This window comes from Musa acuminata, chromosome BXJ3-8, assembly GCF_036884655.1.
Source record: "Musa acuminata AAA Group cultivar baxijiao chromosome BXJ3-8, Cavendish_Baxijiao_AAA, whole genome shotgun sequence".
Taxonomy (NCBI): Eukaryota; Viridiplantae; Streptophyta; class Magnoliopsida; order Zingiberales; family Musaceae; genus Musa; species Musa acuminata.
Genome location: NC_088356.1, coordinates 12,593,846 through 12,612,442, shown reverse-complemented (window position 1 = coordinate 12,612,442; position 18,597 = coordinate 12,593,846). Strand labels below are relative to the sequence as shown.

The window sequence follows — 18,597 nt, the reverse complement described above, 5'->3', positions numbered from 1 at the left end:
ATGCATACGATGCCTTGCTAAGTAACAAAAACTCAATATTGTTGCTAATGGTCACTTCCACGACGATGCCTCCTCCCGCCATTGATGAATGTCTCAGTTTTTTTTAAAAACTTAAATTATACGTGTTATTATATTAATAGTTCATTGTGAGTCAACAAATCATATAAGAAAACTGTAATATTTATTAACTCAAACTTAATGAGAGGCTTATATATTATATTTTTAAAAAAATATATGAGTTATTTTAGATACGAGTAAACTATAAGGGCTTAAAAGTTCATAGCCAAAATCGCATGGGCTAACATGGACCTTAATCCTAAATTACATATATCATTATATTAATAATTTATTATAAATCAACATGTTATGTAAATAGACTCTAATGTTTGTTAACTCAGACTTGATATGATGGACCTATATGTTATATTTTTAAAAATATCGTAAATAGACTCTAATGTTTGTTAACTTAGACGTGACATGATAAACCTATATATTATAATTTTAAAAATATAAAAATTATTTTAGACATAAATAACTAAAATGGATCTTAACTCAATTAAAAATAAGTTATTTCTTCTTATCGAAATATTGTATTATCATCGTGAGCTTTTTACTTTCTTACCGGAATATCCGGTGGGAGGGAAATCTTAAATAGCACATGTATAGAATAGAATAGAATTGATCATTAGACATGTTAAGATAGGTCGGGGTTATTCGATTAGTGGCCATCGATTCATCCTTGCCACAGATGGATCGATATGCATCAGAAACAAACGAGTTGATTCAGACCGAGTTGAATCGGTTGGGACTAGTTTAACTTTATGTGGCCGCTATACCAAATCACTCGACTTGAACCAAAGCTTTATTTGAGAGGAAGGAAAAATAAAGGGGCTTAACGACTATGTTTCCCACATATACGATGGAAGAAACAAAAAACTGTAAAGCAAAATAAGGGGTCTCATCTTGTTATGCTTTTCTAATTAGATTTGACTATTGTATGACCTCCAAACTTGTTTCCGATAGCCTGCCTATTCATCTGTTAATTTGTGATTTGCATCTCACGATGGATATATCTTCCTTTGGAGCCTGATAGTGTGCAATCAATCTAAGCAACAACGTATGGTAGTCTGCATGATAAAAGGGAATTATCAGATATATATTTATTTTTTATTACTATCATACCACGTCCATCGAGGCCTCTAGTTATGATTCACATTATACTGTAACCATTAACACCGAGCACCGAGGCAGAGTAATTACTACCACATCAGGACGAGGAGTGTTTATTCGCAGCACAGCGGGAACAAGTCGAGCGGACGAGAAAGCAGTAGCTTAATGCAGATGGCGGACAATGGCGGCGGCAAGAGATCCAAGCAGTTGGAAGTCGTTGCCCAGTTTACCCATATCGACCAATTGATCAATAGTGACCACAACGTCCTGGCCGACGGTCAGCAACGACAGGGGACCGGAGCGGAACTTGGACTTCAACGACTTCACCGACCACTCGAAGGTGGAGACGACGTTGGAGAAGATTTGCAGAGCGGCTTGGGCTCGGTCCTTCTCGTAACCATCGGCCGCCCCCTTCAGCTGCGCCTCGATGCGTGTTTTGACTTCCGCGGCCTTGGCGACGGCGATTTCCACTGAGATGACGGCCAGGCCGTCGGCGTCGGCCGTCTTGCTCCTGGGGTCGGACGAGAGAGTCTTGAGGCAGAATTCCCTGTCGACGTAGGAATCTCCGACGAAGCCACAAATATCATCCACCACAGCCGACGAGATGATTTGGAAGGAGAAGCAGAGGAGGAGGAGGAGCGAGAGAAACGACGATGCCTTCATCTCCTTCTGTTGTGCTCTGCTCTGCTCTGGTGCGGCGTGGTGGCCTCTTGAGTCCTCGTCCCTTCCAAGATATGGTGTATATAATGGAGAACAAGACGCGGGTCAGTAGCTGTAATACTTGCCACATATATGTCGATTTTATTCTATTATTTTTCCTACCAAAATTATACGTATATAAATAAGGGGGAACGAACCACATGTAAGATTTGCCATATGTATTACCGAGTATATTCCATTATTCTTTCCAAAACTATCGATCATTCAATTCGATTCGATTCGACCTTATAAGTAGCCTATTCCATTAATCGTATCTTTCTAACATCGAATAATGGGGTTGATATGGAAAGCCCTTAACCATACATATATAGTAATACTAAATACAAGCCCGTCATGGAAAGACGAATATGATCAAGTAAATAATTAAATAATTGGTCAGAGAAGAAGCTGATTTCACACGAGAGGCCCCGTATGGACAATTAACGCCGATACAAAGAAAGAAAATTTAGACGAATATGATCGAGTATTAGTTAATTAAACAGGCTGGTTTGTACAAGAAGAAAGAAGAAAGGACCAAACTCGCTCAAAATGATTGTGATGCATCCATCGTATAGAAGATGAAGAGAAGGTCATCGGAGAAGAAAGGGTGGGGGAACAGAACACAGGAGGCAGCAGGAGACGAGGAACTTACCCTGTTGAAAGTCCACTCTCATCACAGGGGCGGAGAGAGAGAGAGAGAGAGAGCAAGCAAGTACTGCTGGGCATGGATTGCAAAACCCAGCCTTCGAAATAGTTTGGTCGGTTTTTATCGAAAAATTACATTAACATTATAATTACTATTTTGTAGAAATATATTCATTATTTTTAACGATATTTATATTATTTGGAGTTTTGATATCATTACGGTGGTATTTACGTAATACAAAAATCATCCATTTTCAAGGGATATATATATATATATATATATATATATATATATATATATATATATATATTATTGAATCTCAGATTTTGATGATAAAACCAATCGATAAATGTTTTTGTTTTAATCTATGTTTTGAGTGACGCAGGATATTTGGATCAAGATGAGATAATTAAAGCAAGAAGAATCATGTTGTGCCGGAGGAAAACATGTTAGAAGATTGGACGTCGGACCAATAGATCGGTCGACATATCGACAGAAGGCTTCGGGTCGTAGATTCGGGCATCGGGCCAAGAAGAGCGGATATTGCGCCAAGGATATCGGAGTTGCAGAGTCAACTGGCCGATTGGGCAATAGGCTGTAAGAGAGAACGATGCGCCGAAGAATCGGACGAAGCGTCGATGGACTAATGACATGCCGGACAACTTGATTAATACTTAGTATTAATTGTCTAGATCGAAGTATGTTTTACATGTGCAGGATTAACTACGATAGTAAGGCATGAAGCAAAATGAAGTCCCGGAGTCAAAGAAGCGATTTCGTTGCAAGTTTGAGAGTTCGTTAGAAGTCCGGACGTTCGTCGGAAGTTCTGGCGGAACCAACCAAGAAGTCTCATAGCTTGCCAAAGAAGCTCGTCAGAACTCACCAAAAAGATCGTCGTGAAGTCCAGGAGCTGCCAGGAGTCCGCCGGAACTTTGCCTAGAGATCGTTGGAAGTTCGCTAGAAGATCGCCAGAAGCTCGCTAGAAGAATAGACATAGGGACTTGTTTAGCTTAACAAATATCTTAGGATTTCATAGTTAGCACGTAATTGGGCTTGGATTTGGGCCAACCCAATTAGGGGCGAGCTAGGCCTATGTAAGAACCGTGTTGGGCCCAATAAGAGGCCCAAATAGTGCCCCAAGAAGTCTCACCGTCGTGGCATAATCTTCGAGACTGTGTTAGGCGGTGGTACCGCTAGTCTGGGCGATTGTACCACCACTGGTAGGGTGCTAGGCGGTGGTACCGCCAGTCTGAGTGGTGATATCGCCCAGCACTACCCCCCAAGTGATGGTACCACCAGACCTGGATGGTGGTACCGCCTAGGACAATGTCAGTGTCGACTAACACTGGGCGGTGGTACCACCCAGCGCAGCCGGTGGTACCGCTCGTGCCCGGAGAACCCGAGATGGGAAAGTTTTAAGCTCCAAGTTTGAATCAACTTAAAGCCTATAAATACCCCTCTCATCCCTAGTTAAAGCACACAAGTACAGAGAGATTAAAAGAGAGAAAATGCCACTACGATCATAAGTGTATTCCCTCCTCTAGCTTAAACTTAGATTTCTGTTTAGAGAGGAGAATAAGTGCTTGTAAGGGTTATCTTCTAAACCCGATAAAAGGAGAAGAGGGGTGTAAAAGGTGATTGGCCTTCACCTATTGAAGGAAGGCCTCTAGTGGATGCCGATGACCTCGTCGGAGGAGGAAGCCAAAAGTGGATGTAGGTCACGTTGACTGAACCACTCTAAAATCTGGTTTGCGTTTATGTCTTGAGCAATTTACTTTAATTGCAAACCTCTTCAATTACTTACTGCCTTTAATTCATTTACGAACGTATTTCAAAATTAAGTTTCCAAAATCGATTTTCTACATCGAAATCAGCTTTTATCGTACGAAGGTTTTTTGAAGATGTAATTTTCACCGTTGCACTAATTCACCCTCCCTCTTAGTGCCGACTCTTGATCCTAACAATTGGTATCAAAGGCTCATTATTTCTCAGTTGGTTTAATACCCAAGAGAAATGGTTCTTTTCGGCTTTCAAGAGGGTCATTCTCTCATTCGTCCTTCCTTTTTCAATGGGATGGACTACACTTATTGAAAAACTCGAATGAGAGTTTTCTTGCTTTCATTTGATTTAAATTTATGGAATATTATTGAAAATGGTTTTCGAATGTCTTCTCTTCTAATGAATTATTGGAATGATTTGGAGAAGAAGACATTTTCTCTAAATGTAAAGGCTATGAATGCCTTATTTTGTGCCTTAAACAAAAAAGAGTTTAATCGGGTTTCTACCTGTGAAATGACTTTCGAGATTTGGCACACATTAGAAGTCATACACGAAGGCACAAGTAGAGTAAAAGATTCGATGATCAATCTTTTAATGTATGATTTTGAACTTTTTCATATGAAACCTGTTGAATCTCAGATTTTGATGAATGTTGAGATAAGTGTGCAGGATTAACTACGATGAAAGTAAGACATGCAGCAGAAGTTACGCCGGAGTCAAGACTATGATCACGTTGTGAGTTCGAGAGTTCGACGGAAGTCCGGACGGTCGTCGGAGGTTCTGCGAGAACAAATCCGAGAAGTCCAGGAGCTTGCCAAAGAAGCTCGTCGAAACTCGCCAAGTGGATCATCGCAAGTCCAGGAGTTTGCCGGAAGTCCGTCGGAGCATCGTCGAAGGTTCGTCAGATGTTCACCGGAAGTTCGTCGGAAGAAGCGATTGACGCACCGGAGCAAGTTGTAGTAAATGCCTTAAGAAATTCGTAGTTAGCACGATGATTAAGTTAGAAATGGGAGGTGATCCCATTAACTTAATCTTGGGACAATTGGGCCCTTGATAGACCTAAATTAGGCCGAATGGATCAACCCATTCGGACCCAGATTACTTAGCCAGAGGTGGCACCGCTTAAGACTCAGTCTTCGAGCTCTGGCTGGGTGGTGCAACCGCCTCTGACAGGAGGTGGCACCACCCAGAGTCTCAGTCTTCGAGCTCTGCTAGGCGGTGCAACAGCCGCAGTCAGGCGGTGCAACCGCCAGACCCCGGAATTCCGGGAATTGACAGTTTTAAGCTCGGAATTCAAACTGGGTTGGGGCCTATAAATACCCCACCCTTTCAGCAATGAAAGGGCACCCAAAAACCACCGAAATCCTGATCTTACTCTGTGATTTTTAGAGCTCAAAAGTGTTGTATGAGTTAGAAGTTCTCCTCCCTCTTTTCTTTCAAGTTTTGATCTTTCAAGAGAGGAGAGAAATTTCTGTAAGGGTTGTCTCCTAAGCCCGTCAAAAGGAGTGAAACTGTAAAAGGGTGGTTGGCCTTCGCCTATTGAAGGAAGGCTTATAGTGGACGTCGGTGACCTCATCGGTGGAGGAAGCCAGAAGTGGATGTAGGTCAAGATTGACCGAACCACTCTAAATCTCGGTTTGCATTTACTTTGAGCATATTATCTTTACTGCAAACCTCCTCAATAGCTTACTGCCTTCTGCGCTTTTACGATCGTGTTTCAAAGTTTAGTATTTTCGGAATCGGCATTTAGACGTAAATCAGTTTTATCGTACGAACATCATATTTCAGTTTACGCTTACATTCTAATTTCCATCACAACTACAAACTGCCTTCATAGACTTGCTTTAACTGCATCTTGCTTGATCACAAGTTAAAGTGATTTACGAATCAGATTTTCTAACGAAATCACTCTTATCGTATGAACGCAGTTTTAATCATCGAAAGTTTTTCGCTGCACTAATTCACCCCCCCCCCTCTTAGTGCTCTTGATCCTAACAATTGGTATCAGAGCAGGGTTCACTCTCAAACGGATTAAAACCCAAGAGAGATGGCATACGCCGGAAACCAAGAGGGTCATTCTATTACACGTCCACCCATGTTCAATGGGACAGACTACACCTATTGGAAGACCCGAATGAGGATCTTCCTTATTTCAATGGATTTTGAACTTTGGAATCTTGTCGAAAATGGATTTTCGAAGTCTTCTCTTCCAATGATCGATTGGAATGAATTGGAGAAGAAGACTTTCGCTCTTAATGCAAAGGCTATGAATGTCTTATTTTGTGCGCTTGATAAAAATGAGTTTAATCGTGTTTCGGTTTGTGAAATCGCGTTTGATATTTGGCATACACTTGAAGTGACTCACGAAGGCACAAGTAGAGTGAAAGAGTCAAAAATAAATCTTCTGATACACTCTTTCAAACTTTTCTGAATGAAACTGAGCGAGACTATTGGCGACATATACACCCGTTTCACGGATGTCGTCAATGGTCTAAAAGGACTCGACAAAAGTTTTTTGGATTTTGAGCTAGTAAATAAGATTCTAAGATCCCTTCCTAAGAGTTGGGACCCTAAAGTCACTGCTATTCAAGAGGCTAAAGATTTAAACAACTTCCCTCTTGAAGAACTAATCGGGTCATTAATGACGTATGAAATGACATGCAAGGCTCATGCAGAGCAAGAAGACATCCTTCCAAAGAACAGGAAGGATATGACACTTAGAACTTCAGATGATCACTTGAGAGAAAACTCAAGTGATGAGGACTGTGACGATGACTTGGCACTTCTAATAAGGAAATTCAAAAAATTCATTAAGAGAAACAAGTTTAAAAATGATACAAAAAATAAACTTGAACCCAAAAAGGACCAAGTTATTTGCTACGAATGCAAAAAGCCGGGACACTACAAAAGTGATTGTCCCCAAGCCAAGAAGAGAACATCAAAGAAGAAGGCGCTCAAAGCAACGTGGGATGACTCGAGCACATCCGAAGAAGAGGAGTCCAACACCGGCAAGTTGCTCATTACGCCTAAATGGCCATCGGAGAGAAGGTAACAAATTTAATTGATGCAGATTTATCATTTGATGAGTTATTAAATGCCTTCCATGACTTATTTGATGAATGCAAGATTATTAGTAGAAAATATAAATTACTAAAAAAGGAGCATGATAGTCTTACTTGTAATTTCGATAAGTTAAAAACTAAATATCATGATAGTTTAGGTTCTTGTATAAAATGTCATGATCTAGAAACTATCCAAAAGGAAAACTTGCTACTTAAGGACACCTTGAAGAAATTCGAGGTTGGTAGCAAGTCTTTGAACATGATCCTTACAAACAAGGGTCACGTTCCCAAAAGAAGTGGAATCTAATTTGTGAGAAATCCTCATCAAAATCCAACCACCTTCATAAAAGGCCCCATCCTACATGTTCGACACCAAAGCAAATGCAACTTTTGTTGCAAACATGGACACAAAATGCATTATTATCCATTCAAGAAAATTAGTCCGAACAAATTAATTTGGGTTCCTAAAGGAACTATGATAAACTCTATGCAACATGATAAACGATGTAGATCAGTTTTTGAGGCACCCAAAAGTAAATGGGTACCTAAAAATTATCCTGTCTCGTAAAGACGTAAACCATCCCAAGCTGGGAGCATGAAATAATATCTTGCTCTTTGGATACTCGATATTCATAACTCGAGATCCAAAAAGAACACGCGATGCTCCCTAGCCTAAATAACAAAAAGAGGATTAGAAAATTAAAATTATAAGAGCAATGCAGATACAATCCTATTTGATCCCTCAGAATTGGAAACCCATGATTCTCCCTTCATATATCCTCTGGATTTCCAAATCCATCAAATTGACTTATTTGAATCCAACTATATCATGAACTTACGTCTTGTAAGCAAAGTTTGTCATGGACTTACAAAGCTTACCAACTTGGATAATCTATCATAAACATACGTACGACATTTGAAGTAGAGTATGCGCGTCACTAGATCTATCTTGATCGTGCAAAATTTCTCATCTTAAAATAAAAATTCTTACGTAAACGTCAGTAAAGTTGACTGCTCCAAATACAAATTCTTCTCAAGTCAAAAACATTCAAATCAGATCACACAGTAGTCAAAACGAGTGCTCACCGCCTGCAGGCGGTGGCACCGCCCTAGTTGGAGGTAGCACCTCCGGCTATCACTTATTGCAAGCGGTTGCACTGCCCCAGCCAGCGGTGCAATTGCCCGCAATCCTGCCCCCTTTTAAACCAAGCTAGGGCCGACGGTGGAACCGACCCCAACTCACTCCCTTCCCCTCTTTACTCTTCCAAAGCTTCTCCACCTCCATTTCTCCCCTCTTAGCATCCCAAATACTCCTCATTTCAAAGCAAAAGATCAACAATCTCTCCTTCTCTTGAAGATCTCACTTAAGGGATTCTCTAAGAAGCCTCTAAATTCTGTTTTTGATTCATTTACTCTTGCTCATTACTATCCTCTTAAATAATAGTAGTTATGGGCTCTAGAAGATCCTCAAGGGACAAAGGGAAGAGGAGATTAGTGGAAGACTTTGATCTTACCCTTTTTAATTTAAAATATCATGCTGAAAATTTTTCTTCTTTTGAATTTAGAAGTGTCAATAAGGGAAAACATATAGATTTAGATGAACTAAGAGACTAAGAGAGAATCCAATGGTTTGCAAACCTAGATCTACTCCCTATTTTACAAATTAGTGAATCCATCTATCCAAGACTTGTTAGACTGTTTTACAACAATCTACAAGTAGATGAAGAAGAAAGAATATCTACCTATCTCTTAGGACAACACATCTCCATTACGGATAAATTCATTTGCGACATGATAGGCATTCCCATAAAAAATAGAGGACTTTATTTTAGAGGATCGTGGGACAATGAAATAGTTGGGACAACATATGTTGAAGCCTTAGGAACAGTTTTCGATAATCCCAACCTAGTGATAGTTCCTAAAAGCTGTGAACATCTACTACCACTAAACACTAAAGTATTTCATCATATCCTAACTAGCATCATTCTCCCTAAACAATACCATCATGATGAAGTAAGTCAAATGGAATTAGGAACCATGTATTGGATCATGAAATGACATAACATCTGTTTTGGATACCTTATACAACAAAACATGATAGAACTATCTAAGAGAGACATGATGCTTCCATATGGTGGTATAATCACTAGAATACTTAAAGCCTACGATATTCCAATAGCACCCGACGAAGAAGTGATGAAAGTAGATAGGTTTAGCATAATAAACAAAAATCTACTTCACCAATTGAGATGTGTTTATAGAAACGGTAATTGGGTTAGAATGCCTAGAAGAACCGATCCCCCTCAACCTGAACCAGAGCCCGAAGCACCAGTCTTTAGGGGTACTCAATCTCCTCTGATCTGTCCCTTTGAGGAAACACATCCATTTGAGCAAGCTCCTGCATCATCTATCGAAGACATTGGAATTTGGATGGACCGATTTAAACAAAGATAAGATCGACTTGAACTTCGACAAGATCAAATCCTATCTGAACTACAACAAATTCATCGACAATTTGACTCTTTATTTAGGCACTTTAATTTTTCATCTCCTGAATAAGCTTGTATATGTGGACACAATCACCTCTTGTTGTAACAATTACATTGTTGTAAACTCTTTATATTACTCACCTTGATCACAATGTCTTGATGACTACTAATCGCTGATATGGTTACTTAATGTATTAATTGGTGAGAATATGCTCAATCTCGTTACTCATTGTCGCATTTCATGTTAAAATTAAATGTTTCTATAATGCCTACTTTGAAAACCTCGTGTCTTGGTAAATATGATATGAGAAAGTAACATAGTCATGAAATTGATAAGACATTACCATGATGTTAAATATTATCATGATATTAATGTATTTCCATGATGTTAATGTGTCCGAATACATAAATTTATTAAAATTATTATTCGGACTTTATTGATTGAATGATCAAATCACTTAATTGCCATTACATGCCTAAAATGACATATTGGAAACTTCCATAACAATGAGTATGTCTTCGTGATTGTATAGTCTTGTCCGATTGCATAAAAGTGTTAATTTAAATTTTCAGTTCCAATCGGATTTCATACATTATTTTCTTTCGGACTTAATAAACATATGTCACTTATAGTTTGATTCACATTATTGATTTTTGACAAATAGATCTAGCAAATGCATATCTTTAAGACTTATTATGTGAAAAATATTCCCTTTGAGAAATAAATTTGATGATTCCTTCTTATAAAAGGAAGATTTTTTTGTGTAAGGATTTGATTCACATAAATATCCTGATCCTTGTAAAGCATGCATTAATATCCTATCGTTTTGAACTACACAAATGGCTTTCCTCCTTCATGCAAAAAAGATAATAACAAATAAAAAGGAAGAAGTTTTCACTCTATGTAAATAATTTCCATGTCATATTTTTCTTGAGATGTTTGTATCCTATAAATGACATGAACCTACTTATGGCATTGCACATATATTTAAAAGTTGTTTATATCGTTCTCCTTTTTATTGATAACAAAGGGGAAGAAATATATGAATTGATGCTATAAATGTCATATTATGTTGAAAGAAGCAGATATATGAGTATTGATGCTATGATTATGCCATGCTTGCACCATCGAAAATATATGAATTAATGATAACTATGATTGCCATATTAGCAATATGTCATGTTGGCATTATGTTAAGATATCAAGAACTTGCATAGTAGTCCTACGTGTTGATATCTTACCATGTGATGAAATGCTATGATTGCTAAAAGACTTGAAATGTGTGCATCATGTTAAGATATCAAAATCTTACTTCGAAATTTTACATGTTGATATCTTATCATATGATGAATTGCTATCATTACCATAATTCACATTCAAAATTTGAAAATGGATGTCGAGTCTTGACATCATACATCATTTTCAAAGAGATACATCATGATGGGAATCATGATGGGAGTATTGATAATGTTAAATGATTTAAACTTATCAATATGTCTCTTGAATTCAAAGGCTTTGAATTCAAGAATGACTTATCTCAATTATGGCACATAGATAGGGGGAGATAAGATTAACTCTGTTATCAATTGATTGTCATCATCAAAAAGGGGGAGATTGTTGAATCTCGGATTTTGATGATGACGTCAATTGTCATTTGTTATCTAATCCATATGTTGAGATAAGTGTGCAGGATTAACTACGATGAAAGTAAGACATGCAACATAAGTTACGCCAGAGTCAAGACTATAATCATGTTGGGAGTTCGAGAGTTCGATGGAAGTCCGGACGGTCATCAGAGGTTCTGCGAGATCAAATCCGAGAAGTCCAAGAGCTTGCCAAAGAAGCTCGTCGGAACTCGCCAAGTGGATCGTCGCAATTCCAAGAGTTTGCCGGAAGTCCGTCGGAGCATCGCCGAAGGTTTGTCGGAAGTTCACCGGAAGCTCGTCGGAAGAAGCGATTGACGCACCGGAGCAAGTTGCAATAAATGCCTTAAGAAATTCATAGTTAGCACGATGATTAAGTTAGAAATGGGAGGTGATCCCATTAACTTAATCTTGGGGCAATTGGGCCCTTGACAGACCCAAATTGGGCCGAATGGATCATCCCATTTGGACCCAGATTACTTGGCCAGAGGTAGCACCGCCTGGGTCGGCGGTGGCACCGCCCAAGGCTCAGTCTTCGAGCTCTGGCTAGGCGGTGCAACCGCCTCTAATAGAGGTGCAACTGCCTGAGCTTGGTCTCCGAGCTCTGATTGGGCGATGCAACCGCCCCAGTCCGACGGTGGCACCGCCTGAGCTCGATCTCCGAGCTCTGGCAGAAGGTGCAATCGCCCCTGACAGGAGGTGGCACCGTCCAGAGGCTCAGTCTTCGAGCTCTGCCACGCGGTGCAACCACCACAGTTAGGCGGTGCAACCGCTAGACCCCGGAATTTCGGGAATTGATAGTTTTGAGCTCGGAATTCAAACTGGGTTGGGGCCTATAAATACCCCACCCTTTCAGCAATGAAAGGGCACCCAAAAACCACCAAAATCCTGATCTTACTCTGTGATTTTTAGAGCTCAAAAGTGTTGTATGAGTAAGAAGTTCTCCTCCCTCTTTTCTTCCAAGTTCTGATCTTTCAAGAGAGGAGAGAAATTTTTGTAAGGGTTGTCTCCTAAGCCTGTCAAAAGGAGTGAAACTGTGAAAGGGTGGTTAGCCTTCGCCTATTGAAGGAAGGCCTATAGTGGACGTCGGTGACCTCATCGGTGGAGGAAGCCAGAAGTGGATGTAGGTCAAGATTGACTAAACCACTCTAAATCTCGATTTGCATTTATTTTGAGCATATTATCTTTACTGCAAACCTCCTCAATAGCTTACTGCCTTTTGCACTTTTATGATCGTGTTTCAAAGTTCAGTATTTTCTAAATCAGCGTTTAGACGTAAATCAGTTTTATCGTACGAACATCATATTTTAGTTTACGCTTACATTCTAATTTCCATCACAACTGCAAACTGCCTTCATAGACTTGCTTTAACTGCATCTTGCTTGATCACAAGTTTAAGTGATTTACGAATCGGATTTTCTACTGAAATCACTCTTATCGTACGAACGCAGTTTTAATCGTCGAAAGTTTTCCACTGCACTAATTCACACACCCCCCCCCCCCTCCCCTCTTAGTGCTCTTGATCCTAACAAAACCAAGCGAGACTATTGGAGACATGTACACCCATTTTACAGATGTCGTCAATAGTCTAAAAGGACTTGGTAAAAGCTTTTCGAATTTTGAACTCGCTAACAAGATTTTAAGATCTCTTTCTAAAAATTAGAATTTGAAAGTAATGACAATACAAGAAACAAAAGATTTAAATATTTTTCCACTTAAAGAACTAATAGGGTCTTTGATGATCTATGAAATGACAAATGTGGTACTTGACGAACATGAGAACTACCTTCCAAAGAACAGGAAGGATTTGAGACATAGAACAAATGAAGATCACTCGAGCATAAGCTCAAGTGATGGTGAACTTGAATTCCTCACAAATAAATTTAAAAAGTTAATGAAACAAAAATTAAAGAACAAAAAGAACGTAACTACTTACTTTGAACGCAATAAGAAGAACATAAATTGAAATGAATCGAGCTCCTCCGAAGATGAGGAGAAAATCAATAAAGGCGAGGTGGCAAACTATGCCTTAACCGCTTTTGAGGTAATCGAAATCCCCCTAATTTATTTCGAAATTACTTGATGCTTTTCATGATGCATTTATTTTTTTAATAATTATTTTTAAAAAAAATTTCATGTTTAAAAATGGAAATGCAAAAATTAGGATCATTCTTATCATTCTAGTAATTTTGAAAATGATCATGAAAATTATATGTTTTACGATAATGTAATAAAATATTAAATATAAATCTAATGATTGTACACCTAGTAAGATTAATCTTATATATGTGCTTAAGAAGTAAGAATGTATATTTTGATGATTTCTATATTGCTTTTCAATAACGATTCATGGCTTTTGTATGAAAGGCTTAATGATTTTTTTATGAACCTTATCTTTGGTTTTTAACATGATGTATGGTTTTGACATAAGAACAAAAATTTGGGCATGCTAATATAAAGTCAATCATATAAATTAAAACTAAAGAAGTTTTAGATATCTATAAGAATCATTCAAAATTATGTTCAATAAAACCTGATGTTGTAATGAAAATATTAAATATTTTAAAACCATGTTTTGATGTCATAATGATCATGCTTAATAAATTTCGAAATTATGCATATTAATTTTCAAGTAATTTATGGTTTATTAATCTTGATGGTTTTTATGACGAAATTTATTTTTGATCCTAAACGATTGATGATATATATTTTTATTTGGCATAAATGAAAAAATACATGCTTGAATGAAATAAAATCATATGAATCAAAATAACTAAAAAGAGAAAAATATGTTTCTTGAAAATTATTTTTCTCTATCTTATTGATTTTAATGAATCCATTTGTATCATTTTTACGAATCTCTTGGACTTTAAAAATGATTTTGATGATTTAAATTTGAATAAATTTTTATCTAAGTCATGATCTTGATTCCTTGATATTTACAAATTAAGATTTATTATGAATCAAGATTTTTCATTAATCGTTCTCCTACGATTCTTCTTGGTATTTTATTTAAGAGGAGATTTAATATATGAATCATGTCTTTTGATATTTACATGATCTTATCTCTCATGATATGATTTTTATGCACAATTCCTTGTATTCATCAAGTAATATATCATCACCAAGTTCTTCTTGATATTCTTCATGAGATGATATGAATGCATGCAATGATGAAATATTTATGATAAAATAATTATTTTGATATTAATGACTTGAATTTTCATCTATGCTATTTTCCTTTATCATGATTTAAAAATTATTATAAAGGAAAAAAAGATATAAAATTATATTCTTTCCTTCTTTTTGACAATGACAAAGGGGGAGAAAGAGTTACTAATGTACATATCTCAAAGAGAAAGATGCTAACTTGCACAATTCAAGAATGAAGCAAAATTTGCTAACTTGTGCATCGCAAAGAAAAGCAACAGTTGCTAGTTTAGACATCATAAAGAGAAGCAAAAAGCTTGCTTATCTCAAAAGATGTAAAAATTTGCCAACTTTCATATATGTAAAATTTGTTAGCTTACACTTTGCAAAGGAAGCAAAAAATGACACTTCTCAAAAGAGAAAGAGCTTGCTATCTTGAATATCACTATTTTGCCTATCTTAAAAAGCAAAAATACAAACTTGTAAAATTTACAATTATGCACATCTTAAAATTAATGATAATTTGGTGATTATGCATGTTGTAAAGTGATAGAAAATTACTAGCTTACACTTTCTAAAATGATGATAAATTTTCCTAACTTGTATGATATAGAACATGCTATCTTACTACCTTGCATATCTAAAACTTGATAGCTAGCATATTCTAATATGATGTAGCATTTGCTAAATTTTTACTAAATTGCACGATGATAAAACTTGATATTATATTTTTATGCAATGAGTTGAACTTATATTTCCAAACACATGAATAGTGGACTTCTCCTTTTTGTTGATGACAAAGGGAGAGAAGTATGTTGATGTCATGCATGATTTGATCATGACATGTTACTTGGATTTTTGAATCCAAGAGTTTCTATCAATAAGGTATATTAATAGGGGGAGTTTGTTTAAACTCCGAGAGTTAAGGTTAACTCCATCGTCGATTAGTTGTCATCATCAAAAAGGGGAAGATTACTAAATCTCGGATTTTGATGATGAAACCAATCGATAAATATTTATGTTTTAATCTGCGTTTTGAGTGACGCAGGATACTTCGATCAAGATGAGACAATTGAAGCAAGAAGAATCATGTTGTGCTGGAGAAAAACATATCAGAAGATTGGGCGTCGGACTAGTGGATCGATCAACGTATCGACAGAAGGCTTCGGGCCGTGGATTCAGGCATCGGACCAATAAGAGCGGATATTGTGCCAAGGATATTGAAGTTACGGAGTCAACTGACCGATTGAGCAATAGGCCGCAAGAGAGGATGATGCACCAAAGAATCGGATGAAGCATTGAGGGACCAATGACATGCTGGACAACTTGATTAATGATTAGTATTAATTGTCTAGATTAAAGTATGTTTTATATGTGTAGGATTAACTACAATAACAAGGCATGAAGTAAAATGAAGTCCCGGACTCAAGAACGCGATTTCATTGCGAGTTGGAGAGTTCATCGGAAGTCCGAACGTTCATCAGAAGTTCTGGCGGAACCAGCCGAGAAGTCTCAGAGCTTGCCAGAGAAGCTCATCGAAACTCGCCAAGAAGATCGTCGAAGTCCAGGAGCTTGCTTGGAGTCCGTCGGAACATTACCGAGAGATCGTCGGAAGTTCGCCGGAAGAATAGACATAGGGACTTGTTTAGCTTAGCAAATGTCTTAGAATTTCGTAGTTAGCACATAATTGGACTTGGATTTGGGCCAACCCAATTAGGGGCCAGCTAGGCCCATGTAAGAACTGTGTTGGGCCCAATAAGAGACCCAAACAGTGTCCCAAGAAGTTTCATCGTTGTGGCACAATCTTCGAGACTATGTCAAGCGGTGGTACCGCCCAGTAGTGCCCCCCAGGCGATGGTACCGCCCAGGACTGTGTCAGTGTCAACTGACACTAGGAGGTGGTACCAGCCAGCACAGGCGATGGTACTGCTCGTGCCCAGGGAACCCAGGATGGGAAAGTTTTAGGCTCCAAGTTTGAATCAACTTGAAGCCTATAAATATCCCTCTCATCCCTAGTTAAAGTACACAAGCACAGAGAGCTGCGATCATAAGTGTATTCCCTCCTCTAGCTTAAACTTAGATTTCTGTTTAGAGAGGAGAGTGAGTGCTTGTAAGGGTTATCTCCTAGACCCGATAAAAGGAGAAGAGGGGTGTAAAAGGTGATTGGCCTTCGCCTATTGAAGGAAGGCCTCTAGTGGATACCGATGACCTCGTCGGAGGAGGAAGCCGAAAGTGGATGTAGGTCACGTTGACCGAACCACTCTAAAATTTGGTTTACATTTATGTCTTGAGCAATTTACTTTAATTGCAAACCTCTTCAATTGCTTACTATCTTCAATTCATTTAAGAACGTATTTCAAAGTTAAGTTTTCAAAATCAGTTTTCTACGTCGAAATCAGCTTTTATCGTACGAAGGTATTTTGAAGACGTGGATTTTACCGCTGCACTAATTCACCCCCCCTCTTAGTGCTGATCCTAACATACACATACACACACATGTGTATATATATATACACATGTGTGTGTATATATATTCCTTTGGGGCTGGTCTTGGCTCCTCGGCCCCATGCGCGGCTGCCCGCCTCAGCCGCCCGGCTGACGGTGCAGCCCGCCTACGTCGTGCTCCTCGGCTCTTCGGCTTTACGCCACCCGAGACCACGCCTGCGCGGCCAGCCCGCCTGCGTCGTGCTCCTCGGCTCTTCGGCTTAACGCCACTCGGGACACACCTGTGCGGTCAGCCCGCTTGCGTCGTGCTCCTCGGCTCTTCGGCTTTACGCCACCCGAGACCACGCCTGCGCGGCCAGCCCGCCTGCGTCGTGCTCCTCGGCTCTTCGGCTTTACGCCACCCGAGACACACCTGCGCGGCCAGCCCGCCTGCGTCGTGCTCCTCGGCTCTTCGACTTTACGCCACCCGGGACACACCTGCGCGGCCAGCCCGCCTGCGTCGTGCTCCTCGACTCTTCGGCTTAACGCCACCCGGGACACACCTGCGCGGTCAGCCCGCCTGCGTCGTGCTCCTCGGCTCTTCGGCTTTACGCCACCCGAGACCACGCCTGCGCGGCCAGCCCGCCTGCGTCGTGCTCCTCGGCCCCTCGGCTCCATTCTCCCCGAAACCTCGTCTGCGCGGCCAGCCCGCCTGAAGACAGAAGCCATGCATCGGACTCCTCTTACAACAACCGATGCATAGCTCCTTTCGGGGGGGAATATGATAAGGGTAAAAATGGCAAACAGTCTCAGGACAACGTCAGCTGCTCCAGATGACGTCACGCACCTCGGAATTGATCAGAACGCTGACCGAGGCACATTACTATCCTGCAAAAGCCAAGTCTAACACGTTACGCCATCGCTACTATCAGCCTGCCCCCTACAAGCAGGCAGCTCAGGAAGTAGAATGCTTCCCTACAAATACCCTCTCGTTCATTAGAAGGAGAAGGAGAGGGGGAGACACACTCCAAAACACTACTTCTCTCGAAACCCCCTCCGCATCTTCCTCTAACTTGATCGTCGGAGGGGTCGGAGTGCAGGTGCGAAGCCTTCGGAGATTCAACGAGCTCGAGGAGCGCCCCCATGGAGATCCCTGCCTTCCGGACTCGAACCAAGTCGTGACGGCCCCGAGGCCACGGCTTAAACAGTTGCCCCCCGCAACAATATGTTTGTTTAATTTTGCTTAAAAAAAAGAAAAACTTGATTTTTACCGGTCCAGTCTGATCTTGACCTACGCGTTTTATTCGACCAGTTGGGTTTGTGGATTTGTTGGTTGGGCTTGCGAGGGAAGACCCATTCGATGATTCCGATGGGCCTTCGTTTCCGTGCACTCAAGGGCGGAAGAAGCCCCCAAACGGTGTCCCCACCCCTCATCCGACGCCTCGGAATGTCGCCACGCTGGCAATCCGCAACACTGACGACCCGGCTGGTGATTGTTGTGTCCTTGGTTCGGGGAGAACCGAAACATCGTACC

General features: G+C 39.8%; 1 protein-coding gene across 1 annotated transcript; it reads right to left on the bottom strand.

Annotated features, from left to right (window-relative positions):
* Positions 1–1,332: 1,332 nt before the first annotated feature.
* On the bottom strand, positions 1,333–1,833 carry LOC135644145 (putative invertase inhibitor). Its single transcript, XM_065161606.1, has one exon. The coding sequence runs from the start codon at positions 1,831–1,833 to the stop codon at positions 1,333–1,335; it is 501 nt and encodes a 166-aa protein (XP_065017678.1).
* Positions 1,834–18,597: the final 16,764 nt, after the last annotated feature.